This window comes from Narcine bancroftii, chromosome 2 (assembly GCF_036971445.1).
Source record: "Narcine bancroftii isolate sNarBan1 chromosome 2, sNarBan1.hap1, whole genome shotgun sequence".
In the NCBI taxonomy this organism is placed as follows: Eukaryota; Metazoa; Chordata; class Chondrichthyes; order Torpediniformes; family Narcinidae; genus Narcine; species Narcine bancroftii.
In genome coordinates this window covers 70,112,028-70,129,554 of record NC_091470.1, presented here as the reverse complement: position 1 = coordinate 70,129,554, position 17,527 = coordinate 70,112,028, and the positions used below count along the sequence as shown (strand labels likewise).

The following is a 17,527-nucleotide window of genomic DNA, read 5'->3' as shown; positions in this document are numbered from 1 at the left end:
GCAGCTGTGTGCTATCCCTACATATTTGCTCCTCCAATTCTTATTGACTATTGGGCCATCTATAATACAGTGCTATAAGTGTAGCCGTATCTTTTGCGTTTCTCAGTTCTACCCATACAGCCTCAGAAGATGAGCCCTCTGGTCTGTCATGCCTGAGCACATCTGACAAGCAATGCCACCTCACGCCCTCCGTTCTATCGTGTCTAAAGCAATGGAAGCCTGGAACATTAAGCCACCAGTCCTTCCCGCAACCAAGTTTCACTAACGGCCACAATGTCATAATTCCATATGCCAATCCATGCTCTAAATTCATCTGCCTTTCCTACAATGCTCCTTGCATTGAAATGGATGCACTTTAGAAAATTTCCATCACATACAATCTATTGACTTCTAACGGTGCATGCAATTTTCACATCATTTTTTTCTTTCCTCCCCTCCTTTATCTGCTCTGGCACTCTGGTTCCCATCTCCCTGCAAATATAGTTTAAACTCACTGAGCAGCACTAGCAAACCTTCCTGCAAGGATATTAGTCCCCCTGCAGTTCAGATGCAAACCATCTTGTCAGAACAGGTTCCACTTTCCCTGGAAGAGAGCCAGTGATCAAGAAACCTGAAGATCTCCCACCTGCACCATGTCTTTAGCCGTGTGTTAAGTTGCCTTCTCCTCCTATTTCTACCCTCACTAGCAAGTGGCATGGGTGGAAATCCTGAGATCACAACCCTGGAGGTCCTGACATTCAACCCCTGAATTCTCCTTGTAGGACCTCCTCACCTTTCCTACCCATGTCAATTGTCCCTACATGGACCACAACATCTGACTGCTCACCCTCCCTCCTGAGAACTTAAACTTGATCTGAGAGATCTCGGACCCTGGCACCATGGAGGCGACATACCATCTAGGATACTCTATCTCTTCCACAGAACCTCTTATCTGACCTTATGGAATGAGGTTACATGGAGATGAGACTTAATGATGAGCGTGTCTAGCCAAATCAGATATTTCTACTTGACTCAGACCTCTGCAAAGTCTTCCGGTTTTACTTCATTGATTGCAGCATTCTCATTCCATTAACTCTCAATATTCCCAGCCTTTCAGACACTGCCATGTCCAATGTTTGTACATTAAAAAAAATGAACCCAAGAGGAAAACATGGGACTTTATGGAGCCAGGCTTTACATACTTTCTAACAATGTTATGGGAGTTATATATTTTTTTAAGCTATAAGCACTGGACTCTGCATTTGGCTCCCAAAATACTAATGAGGCCAAATCATAAAATGGTTCTGACTACTGCAAGCAGTAGACTCACTCCACCTGCCTTCTGTTCAGAGAGTTGTTCACTTTATTTTCATAATTGGATCTGCTTCATGCAAGATGATTTAGCTGACCTGAATGCTTACAACAGCACTACATTTAAATAAGATGTGGCCTTCAAGTCAGAAATTTAGAGGTTCACACCTAACTCAACAGATTAATCTGTCCGTACAGTAATAAGAAAGGTGCACAGTTGAAGGTTCTGCTTCTTGGATCAGATTTCAAATTGTAGCCTCTTAATTCTTGTGTAGCTAAAAATAGTGTGCCATTTAAGAAGTCAAGTGTTTTCCCAGGGTTCTGGATTCAGCTTATCTCTTTATCTGCTGCCTGGAGAGAGCTATGTGATCTTTACTGGAATTCTGCTTTTTATTGTGACACAACATAATCTGGTTAATTCAAAATCTGACTGACCTGGCGCCCCACAATGTGGTTGATCAGTTCCAGGTCCTTTTCTGGTTCCAGGAACTTCCTGCCCATTTTCATCCACACACCAACAGTAACCTGCACTATTGTCACATTGCATTGCCTTATAATTGCCTTCTTCATCGCACTGAGGGATGTAGACTCCAACTGGAGGATCAGATCCATGCCTGCTCAATTCTGCTTGTAATCTCTCAAGATGTTTTGCACAGACATTCTTTGGATGTTCGATATTTTCTGAAAGAAAATGAGTGGCTGGAAAGGTTTATGAAAAGCAACGGGATCACACCATCTCCCCATCCATCCATGGGATTGAAAATATTAAAGATCTGCAGATATCTCGGATCATTTGTGTAACATCTGATCTACACTGTACATGCACTCTAGCATCTTAAAATACAATTCAAATTATGTACTTAACTCAATATCTCAGTTCTTTCACCACAAGACGCACAAATTGTTAACAATTTTCATAGTTTCAAGTTAATAAAGTTAATTGAGCTCCATGTTCTCATAAACTTAACTTTGAGAATTTATTCTTAGGAACAATTATAACAGCAGAATTTTGCAGAAGTTTATCCTGTTTAGCATTTGGATTGTATTTTGCTTAGCTACATGCTATTTATGAAGACATCTTCATGTTGTAATGTGATTGGATAAAAAGTTTAAATTGAGACATTTTATACGGAAAGGGATTATTAAATAAGGTAAACTACAAGGAAGCTGATATTCAAAAAGGTTAAAAATCAGATTGAAGTTCAAGGAAAAAATAACCAAAAATAAATTTGTCCTCTTCCTGATGGGATCTTTTCTATTTTATCTATCACTTATTTTTGGTCCATAACCAGACTCTTCCAGGGATTGAAATTCCTGAGGAGAAAGAGCGGACAATAAGTGATAAATACTCAGGTGACTGACATTTTTTTGATAAAATATTAATTGTAACGAGGCCTGTGGATGAAGAACCAAAGCCAATAATAGGAAGAGGTGCTATAAATGACACTTTCCAGGTTCTAGTATTTCCCAATTTCATAGCCACAAGATGCTCTGATCAGTTCCCCTTAAACACACACAGGTTTAAAAAGATCAGTAAAGTACACTTGAACAAAAATGATTTCACTTTCAACTCTTGTACAAACACTGGCCATGTTAGTAAAATGGCATACTTACTAACCTGATAGCCCACAACGTGGTTGACTGGTTCCTGGTGGTGTCCTGGTCTCTTGAATTTCCTGCCCATTTTGATCAACACACCAGCAGTAACCTGTGCTGCTGTGACACTGCATTGGGCTGAAGTTCCCCTCTTCATCACATTGAGGGATGTAGAGTCCCACCAGAGGTTCAGGCCCATTTGCTGCTAACTCCTTTTGCAATCTCTCTCGCTGCACTTCACACAGAGTTTTAGGGCGTTCATCTGTTTCTAAAACAACAACAAAAATAATCTTGTTGTGAAATAATTAAATGATAACTTAAATTAGCCCTTGTAAGCTTTGTTTCTTGTGCACAGTTAAGAAAGTTATTTCATTACAATACATGTGATCTTCTATTTCAGTTCTCTAAATTCCACAAACAAAACTGTACTCATCACACATTTATATTTTCAATTTTTGTTGTATTTAGCATTCTACATAGCTTTGTGTTTCTTTTTCACTACTGCAAGAACTTGGAAAGAACCGTTAAGGCCACAAAATCATAAATTAGAATATGCAAGAAAGGCAAACAGCATTCAATTCACAAGGAGGGAACTAGAAAATTGAACATTTAAACAGATGAATTGCATAATCAAAAGAGGAACTAGAATTATCAGCTGAAAATTAATGTAATTATAGCAGTGATTTTAAACGAATAATACTTAGCTCCATGCCAAACATATCTGTGAGGCAAAAACACAATCTGCTGGAGGAACTCAGTGGGTTGGGCCACATCAGTGGAAGAAAAAGAATGGTCATGTTTTGTACTGGATCCTTTCAAGGCTACCACTTGGCAGTTAAAGAAATATTAGATGTCAAATAATTTTTTTCCCCTGATAATTAGCTTTTGTGGAAATTGCACATGGCTTCAAGTTATATTAGGTTTTAAGTTAGATTCAGCACAGACAAACCTTTAACTTTCATTTTTCAACAATACTGAAATTTTGCCTAAAATTCCTGACTAACCTGGCAGCCCACAGCGTGGTTGACCTGTCCCAGGTGCTGTCCTCGTTCCTATAACTTCCTGTCCGTTTTCGTACACACACCAGCAGTATCCTGTGCTGCTGTGACACTGCATTGGCCTGAAGTTCCCCTCTTCATCACACTGAGGAACGTGGAGTCCAACAAGAGGCCCCCGTAGGCTCACTTCTGCTTCTACCCGTTCTCGATGCTGCTCACAGGCAGTCTTTGGGTGCTCACTGACTGCTAATAAAATAGATTTGTTTTGAAACAAGTAGTATTACAAGTTGAAACTTCAAAGTAATTAATGAAACATTTGCTCTTGTTCATCCAGAGTGGACAAGCGAAGAATGAGAGGATTAATTTTTTAAAAATTTATTTTCCTTTTAAAATATCTTTATTGTTTAATTAAAAAAATCCAATATACAAGATGGAATACAGGTAGTCCTTGACTTCCGCAAGTTAACGTCCATCTGCATATATAGCCAAAAATTTTTTTTAATCTTTCTTAAAACTACTGTACAAGAACATATTTTGTATTAAACTACTGTATACGGTCGAACCCCATTATAATGCGATAGTTTGGGTCAAAAATCTCACATCACAATAAAAGTGGGACCACGCTAAATTGTGGTTTCAATAAATGGCTGTAGTTACAGTTGAAATTAAAACACAAATTAATTTTTAGTAAACAGACTGTCCCTGCTCCCAGCGGCAGCCCAACCGCCCCTGTAAATGTGGAGTTTCTTTATTATTTACTAGAAATGCATATGTTGAGTATCTTTATAAAAGGTATTGTACATAAGTTGACATTTTTCATTAAAAGTTCATTTGATGAAAATCTCTTTTTAATTGCTTTAAGACCTCATTAAGCCATGCACGGTGGGGGAAATCTGACTTACGTCCAATCCGAGTTACAACCAATCCTTCAGTCCCAATTACAGTTGTAAGTCGGGGACTACCTATATAAGAAAAGACAAATAATTTGTATATTTCAAATAAAATCTTGATCGTACGTAGAGCAAATTGTGTGCACCCTTCCAACTCAAACCAGTTATATCAAGGTATTTAAAAAACAAAAAGGAAAAAAACCCTTAATGATCAAACCCCTCCCTCTATACAAGGCAAACTTGCACATTCACCCTGATTGTTTAAATTATGGTAATACTCCATGAATGTGCCCCACGTCTTATAAAAGTTCACCTTGACATCTTTAACATTATGCCTAAATTCTTCTAAACTTAGGAAGGACACAATTTCCTGTAACCAGTGAGTATGATTTGCCAGTCTAGATATCAACAGTAAAATTCGCTTTGGAGATGAAGTCAGTGATATTTCCTCTTCTTGAGAAAATCCAAATAGAGCAACTTAAGGGGCAGGTTCTAATTTGACCTTAAAAATGACTGATAAAGTTTGAAAGTAATTTTTCCAAAAATGAAGCTTCACAAATTTTACATTTATCACATAATGGATCAATATCAGAATAATAGCAAGATAGCATAACTTTTGAAATAAGTACTCAATGTACAACTTAAATTGCAACAAACAATGTCGTGCACAAAATGAGGATTCATTAATCAAATTTAGAACAATGTTCCAGTCTTCATCTGGAAGTGACAAATCCAAATTATGCTCCCAATCACTCTTGATCTTAACTAGGAAAACTGTTCTAAGATCCATCAAATCACTATAAATAATTGATATTGAGCCTCTTTGGAAAAACTGAAAGTCAAAAAGTGAATCAAGAATGTTTGTTTCCAAAAATATGTGGAAAATGAGAAAGCTTGGACTGAACAAAAGGTCTGACTTGTAGATATCTGAAAAAAAAACTATTGAGTAATTTAAATTTTACCCTCAATTTTTTCAAAAGAAGCTAAATTATCTTGAATATAAAGATATTTGAAATTATTAATCCCCAGTCTACACCTCTCTCTGAAACCTGCATCTAACAAAGATAGTAAAGAAAAAAGATGATTAGTTATAATAGGACTAACTGGAGAAAAACTATTGACTACAAAATATTTTCTAAATTGTGCCCATATTCTCAACCTATGTCTCATTATCAGATTACTCGTTAATTTAGTAAAAGATATAAAGAACCCTAGGATTGATGCATAGATTTTTTTTTTTAAAAGAAAAATTCAGTTCCATTTACACCTAAGAAGGGCAGTCAACTAATTTATTAAATTTTAATAAAAGAAGAAAATTACATATATTGACTGCCCAATTTGGAAGTGACAGTCCCCCACATTTTTTTGTTTTTTGAAGGTGTGCTTTATTTGAATGAGGTTATTTTCCTTGCCATATATCAAAAAAAAAATGAGCCCAGTGAATCAAAAAGAGATTTAGGGATAAAAATTGGTATAGATTGGAAAAGATAAAAATTTTAATAATCTACTAATTCTAATCATATTAATACATCCTATCTTAGTAATGGGCAAGGGTGACCATCCAATAATATAACTTTAGTCTGATTAATTGTTGCAAAAAAAATTTTTCTTCCATAAATTCTTATAACTCTCCAGTAAATTGCCAGGACCAGATAGTTATCCAGTCGAATTTTATAAATCTTTCTTCAAATGGCTTGTACCTTACTTGTTCGGAGTTAGATGAATCTTCTGAAGACAGGAAGCCTTTTAATGAGGCTTGTATTTCTCTTATTTTGAAAAAGGGAAAGATCCTGTTGAATGTGTTTTGTTCAGACCTATTTAATTTCTTAATATGAAAATATTACCTAAAATTTTGGCCGTAGATTAAAGAATATTTTTAACCTTTAATTATTGATCTGGATCAAATGGGTTTTATTAAAAATCATTATTCTTATTACAATATACATCGATTATTGAACATTTTATATTTACCCTCTACTTCAGCTCTTAAATGTGTTCTTTCTAATTGATATCAATACATTTATATATATGTACCTTTCTATGTGATTTAAAATTTTTAATAAAATATTTAAAAAAGAATGGGTTCTTTCTTTAGACACCGCAAAGGCTTTTGATCAGGTGGAATGGGACTATCTTTTTGCTATTTTTAAAAAGTTTAATTTTGGCCCAGATTTTATTAAATGGGTTAAATTATTATATTTATGTCCCATGGCCACAATTCATACCAACTCACAATAATCAAACATTTTGGGGAACTCAGCATGGTTGCCCTTTAAGGATGTTGCATTTTGATTTGGTATTAGAACCTCTTGTTATAGCTTTACGGAAGTGTAAAGATTTTTCAGGATTAATTAGGAAGGTACTGAACATAAAGTCTCTTTATATGCAAATTACCTTTTGCTTTCCATTTCAAACCCAGAGGTTTCTATACCATATATATATTATTTGCTCATATGGACCAGTTCTCAGGTTATAAAATAAATCTCCATAAGAGAGAATTATTACCCCTAAATGAGTCGTCTTTACAATATTCTAATTTCTCTTTTAAGTTAGCGAATAATCAGTTTAGATAACTTGGAATTACAATCACTAAAAGTTCATTTTATTTTAAATTTAGACATACAGCACATTAACAGGCTATTTCAGCCCACGAGTAAACACCAGGGGAAATCTGTACAAAGTTAAGGGAAGAAAATTTAGGGGAGACTTCAAGGGTAAGCTTTTTTTATATATAAACACACACAGAGAATTGTGGGTGCCTGGAATGCATTGCCAAGGGTGGTGGTGGAAGCTAGAATAAATAGGGGCATTTAAGACTCTTACACAGGTTAGACAGGCACATAGATGAAGAAAAAAATAGGGGATGATGAGGTAGGGAGGGTTTCTTTTTTTAAGCTATATATAGGTCAGTACAACATCGTGGGCTGAAGGGCCTGTACTGTGCTGTTATGTTCCATGTTTGTTAGGAATCCTAGTGAGTGAAAGGCAAGCAGGAAGCTGAAGGTACTCAGTGGGTCAGGCAGAATCAACGGTGAGAACTGGTCAGTCAGCGTTTTGGGTCGAGACCCTTTATCAAGATTAAAGTGGGAAGGGGAGATGGCAAGCATAGAAAGTGGGGAAAGGGTGGTGGAGGGGCCAAGCAGAGTTAGGATACTAGACACATTCAGGTAGTAAAGGTAAAAGCACAGATGGAGGAGGTTACCACGAGAGTGGGGGCTGGGGTAGGGGAGTGACATTGCATATGTATTCTGCAGAGTACATTTGGCAAAAGGCAAAATGAAGACCAACATTATTCACAGGGATTGTAGGTTGATGTTACTGCAAATAGGTGCGCGAGGGACCCAACAACTTGCCTCCCAGGTAGAGTATGGTGAAAAGGCCATGTTCCAGGAGGGCCCTTTGACAGGCATTTCTGGAGCAGCTGGTCTGTTCTCCTCCCAATACCCCCAAGAGGAATTGCATGGGGAATGACTCAAGAGAGAAATCTCACTGGTGTAACAGGGAGACTCACAACAGGAAATAACAAATGATTGGAGTGATAGGAAACAGATCGCACACGAACTTTAGAACCTGCGGGAAAGGGGGAGGTGGGAGCAATTTTCAGTACCTTAAGACAATTGAATTTCCAGGTAACTCAGCTTACAGAAAAGAAACTAGCCCTGAATCAATGTATTTTGGTTCCAACATTTTTAAACAATATTTTTAATTCATCACCAAATTAGATCCTCACCACCCAGGCAACATCGACCCAACACAATTTATATTTTCATAAACTGCCACAATAACTTTAGATTGTAATAATTTTCTCAATGCAATATTTTTGTTTGTAGCTTATTATGAAAAACTTATTGCACAGGGATCCTGCAGAATTTTAATCCTGGTAAGTGAAATGTGATTGTGCAGAAGATTCTCATCTCATCGTGATTGAAAGATAATTTGAATCAAGAATAAATATTTTTAAATCATAGGATTACTGACTGAGAAGAATACAAGCAATGCAGAAAACAGGAAGGAGAGAAAAGCAGACTGGACATTAAACAAAAGGATTTTGTTTTGGTGTTTCATTCTTTCAGTTATAAATTCTAATTTACTCACCACATATTTCTGACTCCTGGTCTTGCAAGATACAAAAGTTTTGCAAAGTTTGAAACTTTGAATAAGAGATGAATTACTTTCATGAAAACATGGAAACCAGTGAAACAGCAGTGGAAAAGAGCAATCTGTAGACATAAGAATGCAAGAGGAATTCTAAAAAAGTTTGCAATAGAACAGACTGTTAGGAAAGATGGGGAAAACAGTTGGAAGGAGAGACAGACCTCTACTCAAATCATTCATTGCCATGTTAATCAACTTCCATGAAATACACATTTACAATAAGTAACATCTTTTTGAAGTCATTTTTCTCACAACAGTGGTCATTTTGCATATTTATAATATAATTGACCTATCTGTCCACAGTGTGGTTGACCATTTCCTGGTGGTGTCCTTGACCCGAGAACCTCCTGTCCGTTTTCATCCACACACCAGCAGTGCCCTGTGCTGCCATGACACTGCAGTGGCCTGAAGTTCCCTGCTTCATCACACTGAGGAGTGTGGAGCCCAATCAAAGGCTGAGATCCATGCTGGCTCATCTCTGTTTTTATCAGTTCTCGCTGCTGCTCACAGGCAGACTTTGGGGGTTCCGTGGGTGCTGGACAAAAATAAATAAATAAACTTTTCAAAGAAGGTTGTGTAACATCTCTTGCTGCAGAATATAAAAAGTACATTCCAGCCAATATGTTTTAAGTGCAAAAAGTATTGATAATCCTGATTTTCTTAAATATAGTTCATCCTGTGAAGAACTACTCAACCCCTCTGGACTCAGTTGGCACCTCCTGTGAGAACGCTGTGCTTGATTAAAATCTGCAGCACTCCGATTTCTTTAATAAAGCAGTTGAAGTGTTTGCTTTCAACTATTGCCATTATTGACTCTTGGCTCTGAAGGGGGATCCAGTCAAAGGGAAAACTAAGGAGAGACAACATGGATTGTCGATGGGAAATCATGTCTTACAAATTTGATAAAGAGTTTTATTTTAAAGAGGTGATTGATGCACCACTTGAGAATATAGCATATCCTCCCTGTTAGGCTGTCCTGCACGGAGTTGCCACAGGTATAACCGGCCAAAAGGCATGCTCTACCAGATAATTATACATTACAGTAGTTTACCACAGTGACAAACATGATAGACAAAGGCCAGGCAGTTGATGTTATTTATGTGAATTTTAGTAGTGTAGGTTGGTATGGAAGGTTAGGGCACATGGGATAGAAGGACATCTGGCCAAATGGAGTGAAGAAAGATGAGAGTGACTCCGAGGTAGACAGCCAGCATTTTTTTTCTCAGGGTGGGAGTAGCAAATACCAGAGGACATTGACGCATTTGCTGGAGTTTGTTCTGATATATATCTCAGATAGGCAGGAGGCATCTCTGGGACATCAACCGATATTGGCCCAGCTGCTGATAAATGAAGGGGGTGGGGGAGGCACTATTACTTATCCCACCATTTGATCCACAGCAGGAAAAATGCATCATTAAGAGACGAGGGGCCAGGAGTAACTCGCCACCAACCATTCTTTGTCTTCCTACACTGTTCAAATGAAGCTAATGCAAGCTTAAAAGAATGCAGTTCATCTTTCATTTAGGATCAAGGTAGCCCATGGGAATTCCAAACTCAACAATTTCAGCTTACCAGCCATTTCTTTCTGTTAGAACTGACCAGTTTAACTTTAAGGTAATCTTTCTATACCAATAATCAATGCACCCTGGTCTGTTGACCATTTCCAGCATTTTCTTTTGCCTTTGATATTCAATGTTCTCCAGCAGCTTTCTTTATTTTATACCCTTCTCCCTAATAGACCTCATTCATTTCTTCATTAGATGATGCAAAAAGCTCTGTAATCTGAACACTGCTAGACTCTATCTTGCAGTGTTCTCTTCATTTCTCTACAACTTAAACCACATTTTTCTCTCTTACCCAGTTTCGATGAATGGTCATCTACCTAAAATAGTAACAGTTTTTCTATTCCACAGATAATGCCTGAAGAGCTGAGTGATTTCAGCTGGGCGGCCACTGGGCGCCCTGACAGCTGACAGTGATAAACAAATTACAAGGCCTAGAAGTCATCAAGTGGAGATTAAATTTCTTTCCTCAACACCCACCCACCACCCACCCCACCCCCAGCAAATAATGTCAAAACACAAACCCTCCCTGGAAAGGAATGCAGGACACCAGATCACCTGCCCCAGCTGAACTCATATGAAGGTGTGGAATTGGGATACACGAGAGACTGCAGACATTTGAATCAGGAACAAAGTACAAATCTGTTAGAAGTCAATAATTCGAGCCGCATCATGGGAGAAAAAGAATGAATGACGTTTTGGACTGGACACCTTCAACAAGAAATGCTTTTATACCAGATTTTCAATGACTTGTGGCGGCTCACCACAGGGCAGGCGAACCGGCCCCACTTGTAAGCCATGCAGCGGGTCAGCCGGCCAAAATGGCGCCATCGGGGGTTTCCCCAGCTTGGGGCTCAGAAACTCGCGCTTGGGGACCACGTGATGCCCAGGCGACATCACTGCCCTCCAGTGCGGTTCTCAGCCAGGTCCGGGCTGGGAGTATAAGTGCAGCCCAGTAGCCCGCAAAAAACTAGTCTGCTCACCGAGCTCACCCATCTGGTTGCGTGTGTTATTGCAGGAGCAGTGTAGCCGCCGCTATAATTGGTGATCCCGACTGGTTCAAACTTCTTTGAGCCCATCATGAGCGAGCCTGTGATCAGCCCTATAGCCATGAAACTGCCTGAATTCTGGGTTCAGGAGCTGGAGACCTGGTTTGGCCTCGAGAAAGCCCAGTTTCACCTCCGCCAGATTTCGTCCGACACGACCAAATTCTACCATGTGGTCGCTGCCCTGGACCAGGCCACTGCCAGACGTGTGCTGCACCTTGTTCAGCACCCACCCGCCAAGGACAAGTATGAGACCATCAAGCGAGTGCTTACCGGGTTCCTCGGACTATCCAGCCACCAGCGTGCCGCTCGGGTGCTGCACCTCGACACCCTGGGGGACAGGTCCCCAATGGAACTGATGGACGAGATGCTCGGGCTCATGGGTGAGCACGCCAACTGCCCACTTTTCGAGTGCATCTTCCTCGAACATATGCCTGGGGACATCTGTTGGTTCAGGAAAGCTTCACTGACCCGAGGAAGGTGGCCCAGAAGGCCCAAGAGCTATGGTTTGCACGATTCTCGGAAGGCTCAGTGGTCCAGCGGGTCACAAGGCACGGTCATGGGCAAGACCACGCCAAGCCCACCCCTAGCACTGCGGTAGAGCACTCAGCCCCTTCAGGGGCCTCCAAGAGCATAACCAAGCCCACAGCATCCGCTTCAGGCCTCTGCTTCTACCACCATCGCTGGGGAGCCAAGGGAAACAACCAGGCTGGCCGCTGTTAATGGCTGCGGCGGCTGGCCAAAGACACAGCCTTCTCTACCTTCGGGACTCAGTCAGCGGCTGGTTGTTCCTCATTGACAGTGGAGCCCAGATCAGTGTCATCCCGGCCATGGCCATCGAATCCAAGAACTGACCTCATGGACCTCCCCTCCGTGCAGCCAACACAATGGCAATCCGGACATATAGAGACAAAACAGTCCACTTCCAGATTGGCCAACGGAATTTCGCATGGAGGTTCACCATCTTGTCCCCCCCCCGACTGCCATCCTGGGTGCAGACTTCCTCCTCACACATGGACTTCTGGTGTACATTTGAGATAGGTGCCTGGTGGACGCCCGAACCTTCTAGGCCGTTCGCCTCGATGCCTCCCACTCAGAGCAACCGCAGATGGCCACGATCAGTACGCCCAGAGACAAGTTCCATCAGATCTTGGATGAGTTCCCAACACTCCTCAAGCCACAGTTCTCCACTGCCTCACTGCGCCACGGGGTGTTCCACCACATCCCCACCCAGGGCCCGCCGGTTCATGCCAAGGCATGCCGGCTTCCACCTGACAAGCTCCAGGTAGCGAAGGAGGAGTTTTCGCACCTGTCAGGGCTGGGGATCATTCGGCGGTCTGACAGCCTGTGGGCCTCGCCGCTCCACCTGGTCTTGAAAACCTCCGGCGGCTGGCGTCCCTGCGGAGACTATCGACGGCTCAACGAGGCAACCATTCCTGACCGTTACTCCATCCTTCACATCCAGGACTTTACGGCCAACCTGCATGGTGCGAGGGTCTTCTCCAAGGTTGACCTGGTGTACGGATATCACCAGATCCTGGTGCACCCTGAGGACATACCCAAGACGGCCATCATCACCCCCTTTGGCCTGTTCGAATTCCTGTGCTGACTATTCGGACTCAAGAACGCCGCTCAGACCTTCCAGCACCTCGTGGACTCAGTGGGCATGGACCTAGATTTCATCCTCATTTACTTAGACGACATCCTCATCGCCAGCAGGGATTGGGCGCAACACAAGGTCCATCTATGTGCCCTTTTCTCCTGGCTGGCCGACTTCGGCCTTACCATCAACCTGGCCAAGTGCCAGTTCGGGAAAGAGTCCATGCAGTTCCTGGGCCATAATATCACGGCCGAAGAAGCCACGCCCGCCGCTGCGAAGGTTGCCGCTATCAGGGAGTTCCCACGCCTGAACAGCCTCAAGGGGCTGTAGGAGTTCGCGGGTATGGTCAACTTTTACAACCGCTTCATCTCGGGAGCTGTGCGCATCATGCAGCCACTGTTCGCCCTTATCACAGCCAAGCTTGGAACCCAGAAGCCTGCACCGCATTCGAGGCCACCAAGGACACCCCCGCGAAGGTCGCCATGCTTGCCCACCCGCACATCAACCTGCATATGGCACTCTCTGTCAATGCCTCTGCCACACCCGTAGGTGCTCTCCTGGAGCAGCAGGTGAATGGACATTGGAAGCCGTTGGCATTCTTCAGCCGCCTGCTCCGCCCGCCAGAACGCAAGTATATTGCCTTCGACCGCGTGTTACTGGGCATGTACCTGGCGGTACGGCATTTCTGCTATTTTTTGGAGGGGAGGACTTTTACCATCTTCACCGACCACAAACCCCTCACCCAGGCGCTCGCGATGGCAAAGGATCCCTGGTCAGCCCGCCAGCAGCATCACCTCTCCTTCGTGTCAGAGTTTACCACTGACATTCGGCACAAGGCGGGGAAGGACAATGTGGTTGCCGATGCACTCTCATGACCAGCCATCTGTGCGCTGACGCCCGGCCTCGACTTCGACCAGCTCGCCCAGGACCAGGAAGCTGATGAGGAGACGAGAGCCTTCAAGACCACCATCACCAGCCTGCAGTTTCGAGGCCTCCTGACTCCGAGTGACGAAGGCACCATCCTGTGCGATATCTCCTTGGGCACCCCACGGCCAGTGGTTCCACGGCAGTGGCGCAGGCAGGTCTTCCGTCACATCCACGACCTTTCACATCTGTCCATCAGGTCCACGGTCCAGATGGTGGCAGAACTGTTTGATGGCATGGGCTGCGGAAGCAGATCGCAGGTTGGGCCAGAATATGCACCCATTGCCAGACGTCCAAGGTGAACAGGCACACCAGGGCGCCCGTACAGGAGTTGGAGTATGTTTGGGAATGGTTCAGCCACATTCACATGGACATTGTCAGGCCCTTACCCGTTTCCTGGGGCAACTGTTACCTGTTTACAGTGGTGGACTACACCAGTCTCTGGCCCGAGGTGATTCCGATGCCAGATGCCTCCACTGACTCCTGCTCCCGAGCCCTGTTGCATGGTTGGGTCATCCGGTTCGGCGTCCTGGCTCACCTCACCAGCGATTGGGGTGCCCAGTTCACATCTGCACTCTGGGTACAGCTCGCCAACAGGATGGTGATACAGCTACACCGCACCATGGCCTACCACCCGCAGGCCAATGGACTGGTCGAACGTCTGCACCGCCACCTTAAGTCGGCGCTCATGGCCCACCTCGCCGGTTCCGACTGGATGGACGAATTGCCTTGGGTGCTCCTGGCCTTCTGCTCCACACCCAAGGAAGATCTGCAGGTGTCATCAGCTGAGCTGGTCTACGGTGTGCCGCTGACACTACCTGGTGAGTTCATCAACGCACCTCACAATCCCAAGCGTCGCCGCACGAACTATTTCCTCACCTCAGAGCACGCTTGCACTCCTTCGAACCCCCACCGCCGCCCAGGCATGGCACCCGCCCATCTCACGTTCCTAGCGAGCTGCTTTCCACGGAGTTCTTTTTCGTTCGGTGGGGCCCGACCGCGGCTCCTCTGCAGCGACCGTACGAGGGGTCGAACAGGGTTATACAGCGTTCCGGTTCGATGTTCACGCTGGACTTGGGCGGCAGGCATGAGCTGTTTACCATGGACAGGCTGAAGCCAGCGCACCTCGATTCCACTGAGCCCATGGTCATTGCCCAGCCCAAGAAGCAAGGCCACCCGGCAAAAAAGGACATTGCCGCCGGTTCTGGGGGGGGCTGTATGGCGGCTCACCACAAGGCAGGCGAACTGGCCCCGCTTGCAAGCCATGCGGTGAGGCAGCCGGCCAAAATGGTGCCGTCGGGGGTTTCCCTTCCTTCCAGCTCGGGGCTCAGAAACTCGTGCTTGGGGACCACGTGACGCCTGGATGGTGTCAGCGCCCTCCAGTGCGGTTTTCAGCCAGATCTGGGCTGGGAGTATAAGTGCAGCCCAGCAGCCTGCAATAAACTAGTCTGCTCACTGAGCTCAACCCGTCTGGTTGCGTGTGTTATTGCAGGAGCAGTGTAGCCGCCGCTACAGCCTAATCAATTTTCCATGAGAATTCAGCTATCTTAAAAATAGAAATCAATTTAAACTCAATTTTTACAATAATCCTTGAGAACTTAATTTGCTTAACAACAAATCTAACTGACCTGGCAGACTACAGCGTGGTTGATCAGCTCCAGGTGGAGTCCTAGTCCCTAGAACTTCCTGTCCATTTTCATAGACACACCAGCAGTACCCTGTGCTGCTCTGACATTGCAGTGGGGTGAAGTTTCCTTCATCATCGCACTGTGGGACGTGGAATCCAACAAGAGTTCCACGCAGGTTCAATATTGCTTGTAGTCTCTCTCGATGCTGTTCACATGCAGTCTTTGGTCGTTCAGTGGTTTCTAACCAAACAAATAAAATTGTTTTGAAATTATTACGAATCAAACAAAATTTTCTTCAATCCTGTATTAGCCCTTCTTCCTGCCATCAGTTATAGGATTTAAATACAATTTCCCTAATCATGCCGATTTAGACTGGCCAGAAAATAAGAAAGGGTAGCAGGAGTTGGCCATGTGGCCATTCAAGCTGGCTCTGCCATCAAATAAGATCATGGCTGATCTTCTCATGGATGGCTCCACCTACCTGCCTTTTCCGTATAATCCTAATTCCCCTACTAATCAAAAATCTAACAGTCTTAATGAGGCAGAAGTAAAACACAAAATTCTGCAGTCACCGTAATTGAAGTAAAAACACAATGCTTGAGCAACTAAGCAGGTCAAACAGTGTGCTTTATATAGCAAACTTTTAAAAACGCATAACCAATGTTTTGGGCTTCATCAAGGCTCAATTGCCTCCTTGGGCAGAGAATTACATAGATCCGCTACTCTCTGGGAAAAACAGTTCCTCTTTGTTTCAATTCTAAATCTACTCCCCAAATTCTGAGGCCGTGTCCCCTAGTTCTAGTCTCACCTACCAGTGGAAACAAATTTCCTATAATTTTACATTTCTATAATATCCCCTCTTGCTCTCCTAATTCCAGCAAGTATAGTTCAAGGTCTCTCCTCATAGGCCAACCCACTCATCTCCAAAATTAATCTAGTGAACCTCTTCTGAGTAGCATCAGAAGCATTTCACAAGTGATCTCCTTGCTTCATCTCCAGTTTATTCTAAATTTAAATCTCTTCCAAGGACATTCTTGCACGCAACAGGATTTAGTATTTTAACCAGAATGTAATAGAGTATGGTTCATTGCAGCCATAACACTAAGGTTTAGATTTTTTTTTTTAAATCTTTTGAGAGATTTTGCAGAGAACTAGAAAGGTACTATGATACAAAAATGGAGAAAACTTTATTTGGTCGTCATCACTTTATACAACATTTCACAACTGTAATTGAACATTAAATATAACCAAAGGTAAAAAAAAGTTTTGTAACAAGATGATTATTTAAATCTAAATAAATACAAAATATCAAATCAGAAAAGAAAAAAAGACCACAGTTAGGACATGAAAAGGAAAAGATGCCCAAAGAAATAATTGTTTTTTTTTTAATTTGTTTAACTTTTGTTTCCAACCTTAAATATTTACTCTGATCTATTTATTGGGCCACAACTTGCTATTCTTGGCAGTGCACAGCTTGTTTATCAAGTTATAAATCAGGACCACTCAGAATAAAAATGGATTTTCCAAATCCTAATATTTGGCTGAAAATACAATGTCCAATCGTGAATAGTTAAAGACCTGACTGACCTTGCAGCCCACAATGTGGTTGTCCAGCCCCAGGTGCTGTCCTTGTCCCTGGAACAACCCGTCCATTTTCATCCACACACCAGCAATATCCTGTGCTGCTGTGACACTGCATCGGCCTGAAGTTTCCCTCTTCATCACACTGAGGGACGTGGAGTCCGACAAGAGGCCCACGCAGGCTCATTTCTGCTTCTACCCGTTCTCGGTACTGCTCACAGACAGACTTTGGAAGTTTGTTTGCTGCTAATAAAACA

The 17,527-nt window shown here is 42.9% G+C and overlaps 1 protein-coding gene and 1 long non-coding RNA gene across 10 annotated transcripts in view; one reads left to right on the top strand and one right to left on the bottom strand.

The window, feature by feature from the left end:
* The window catches only part of nid2a (nidogen 2a (osteonidogen)), a 115,966-nt gene that overhangs the window by 12,147 nt on the left and 86,292 nt on the right, over window positions 1-17,527 (bottom strand). For 6 of the 9 annotated variants that reach the window (XM_069917029.1, XM_069917030.1, XM_069917034.1 and 3 more), the window contains 7 exons: window positions 17,277-17,516; window positions 15,690-15,929; window positions 9,219-9,464; window positions 4,787-4,846; window positions 3,891-4,130; window positions 2,909-3,154; window positions 1,726-1,971 (listed from right to left, as the gene is read on the bottom strand). In XM_069917029.1, the coding sequence (XP_069773130.1) occupies window positions 1,726-1,971; window positions 2,909-3,154; window positions 3,891-4,130; window positions 4,787-4,846; window positions 9,219-9,464; window positions 15,690-15,929; window positions 17,277-17,516 (1,518 nt within the window). The remainder of the gene's footprint in view (window positions 1-1,725; window positions 1,972-2,908; window positions 3,155-3,890; window positions 4,131-4,786; window positions 4,847-9,218; window positions 9,465-15,689; window positions 15,930-17,276; window positions 17,517-17,527) is intronic. The other 3 variants (XM_069917033.1, XM_069917031.1, XM_069917036.1) reach the window with 3 other exon arrangements.
* Window positions 7,396-8,882, top strand: LOC138753708 (uncharacterized). Its single transcript, XR_011351376.1, has 3 exons — window positions 7,396-7,488; window positions 8,605-8,654; window positions 8,743-8,882. It is a non-coding gene; the product is annotated as an uncharacterized lncRNA (long non-coding RNA).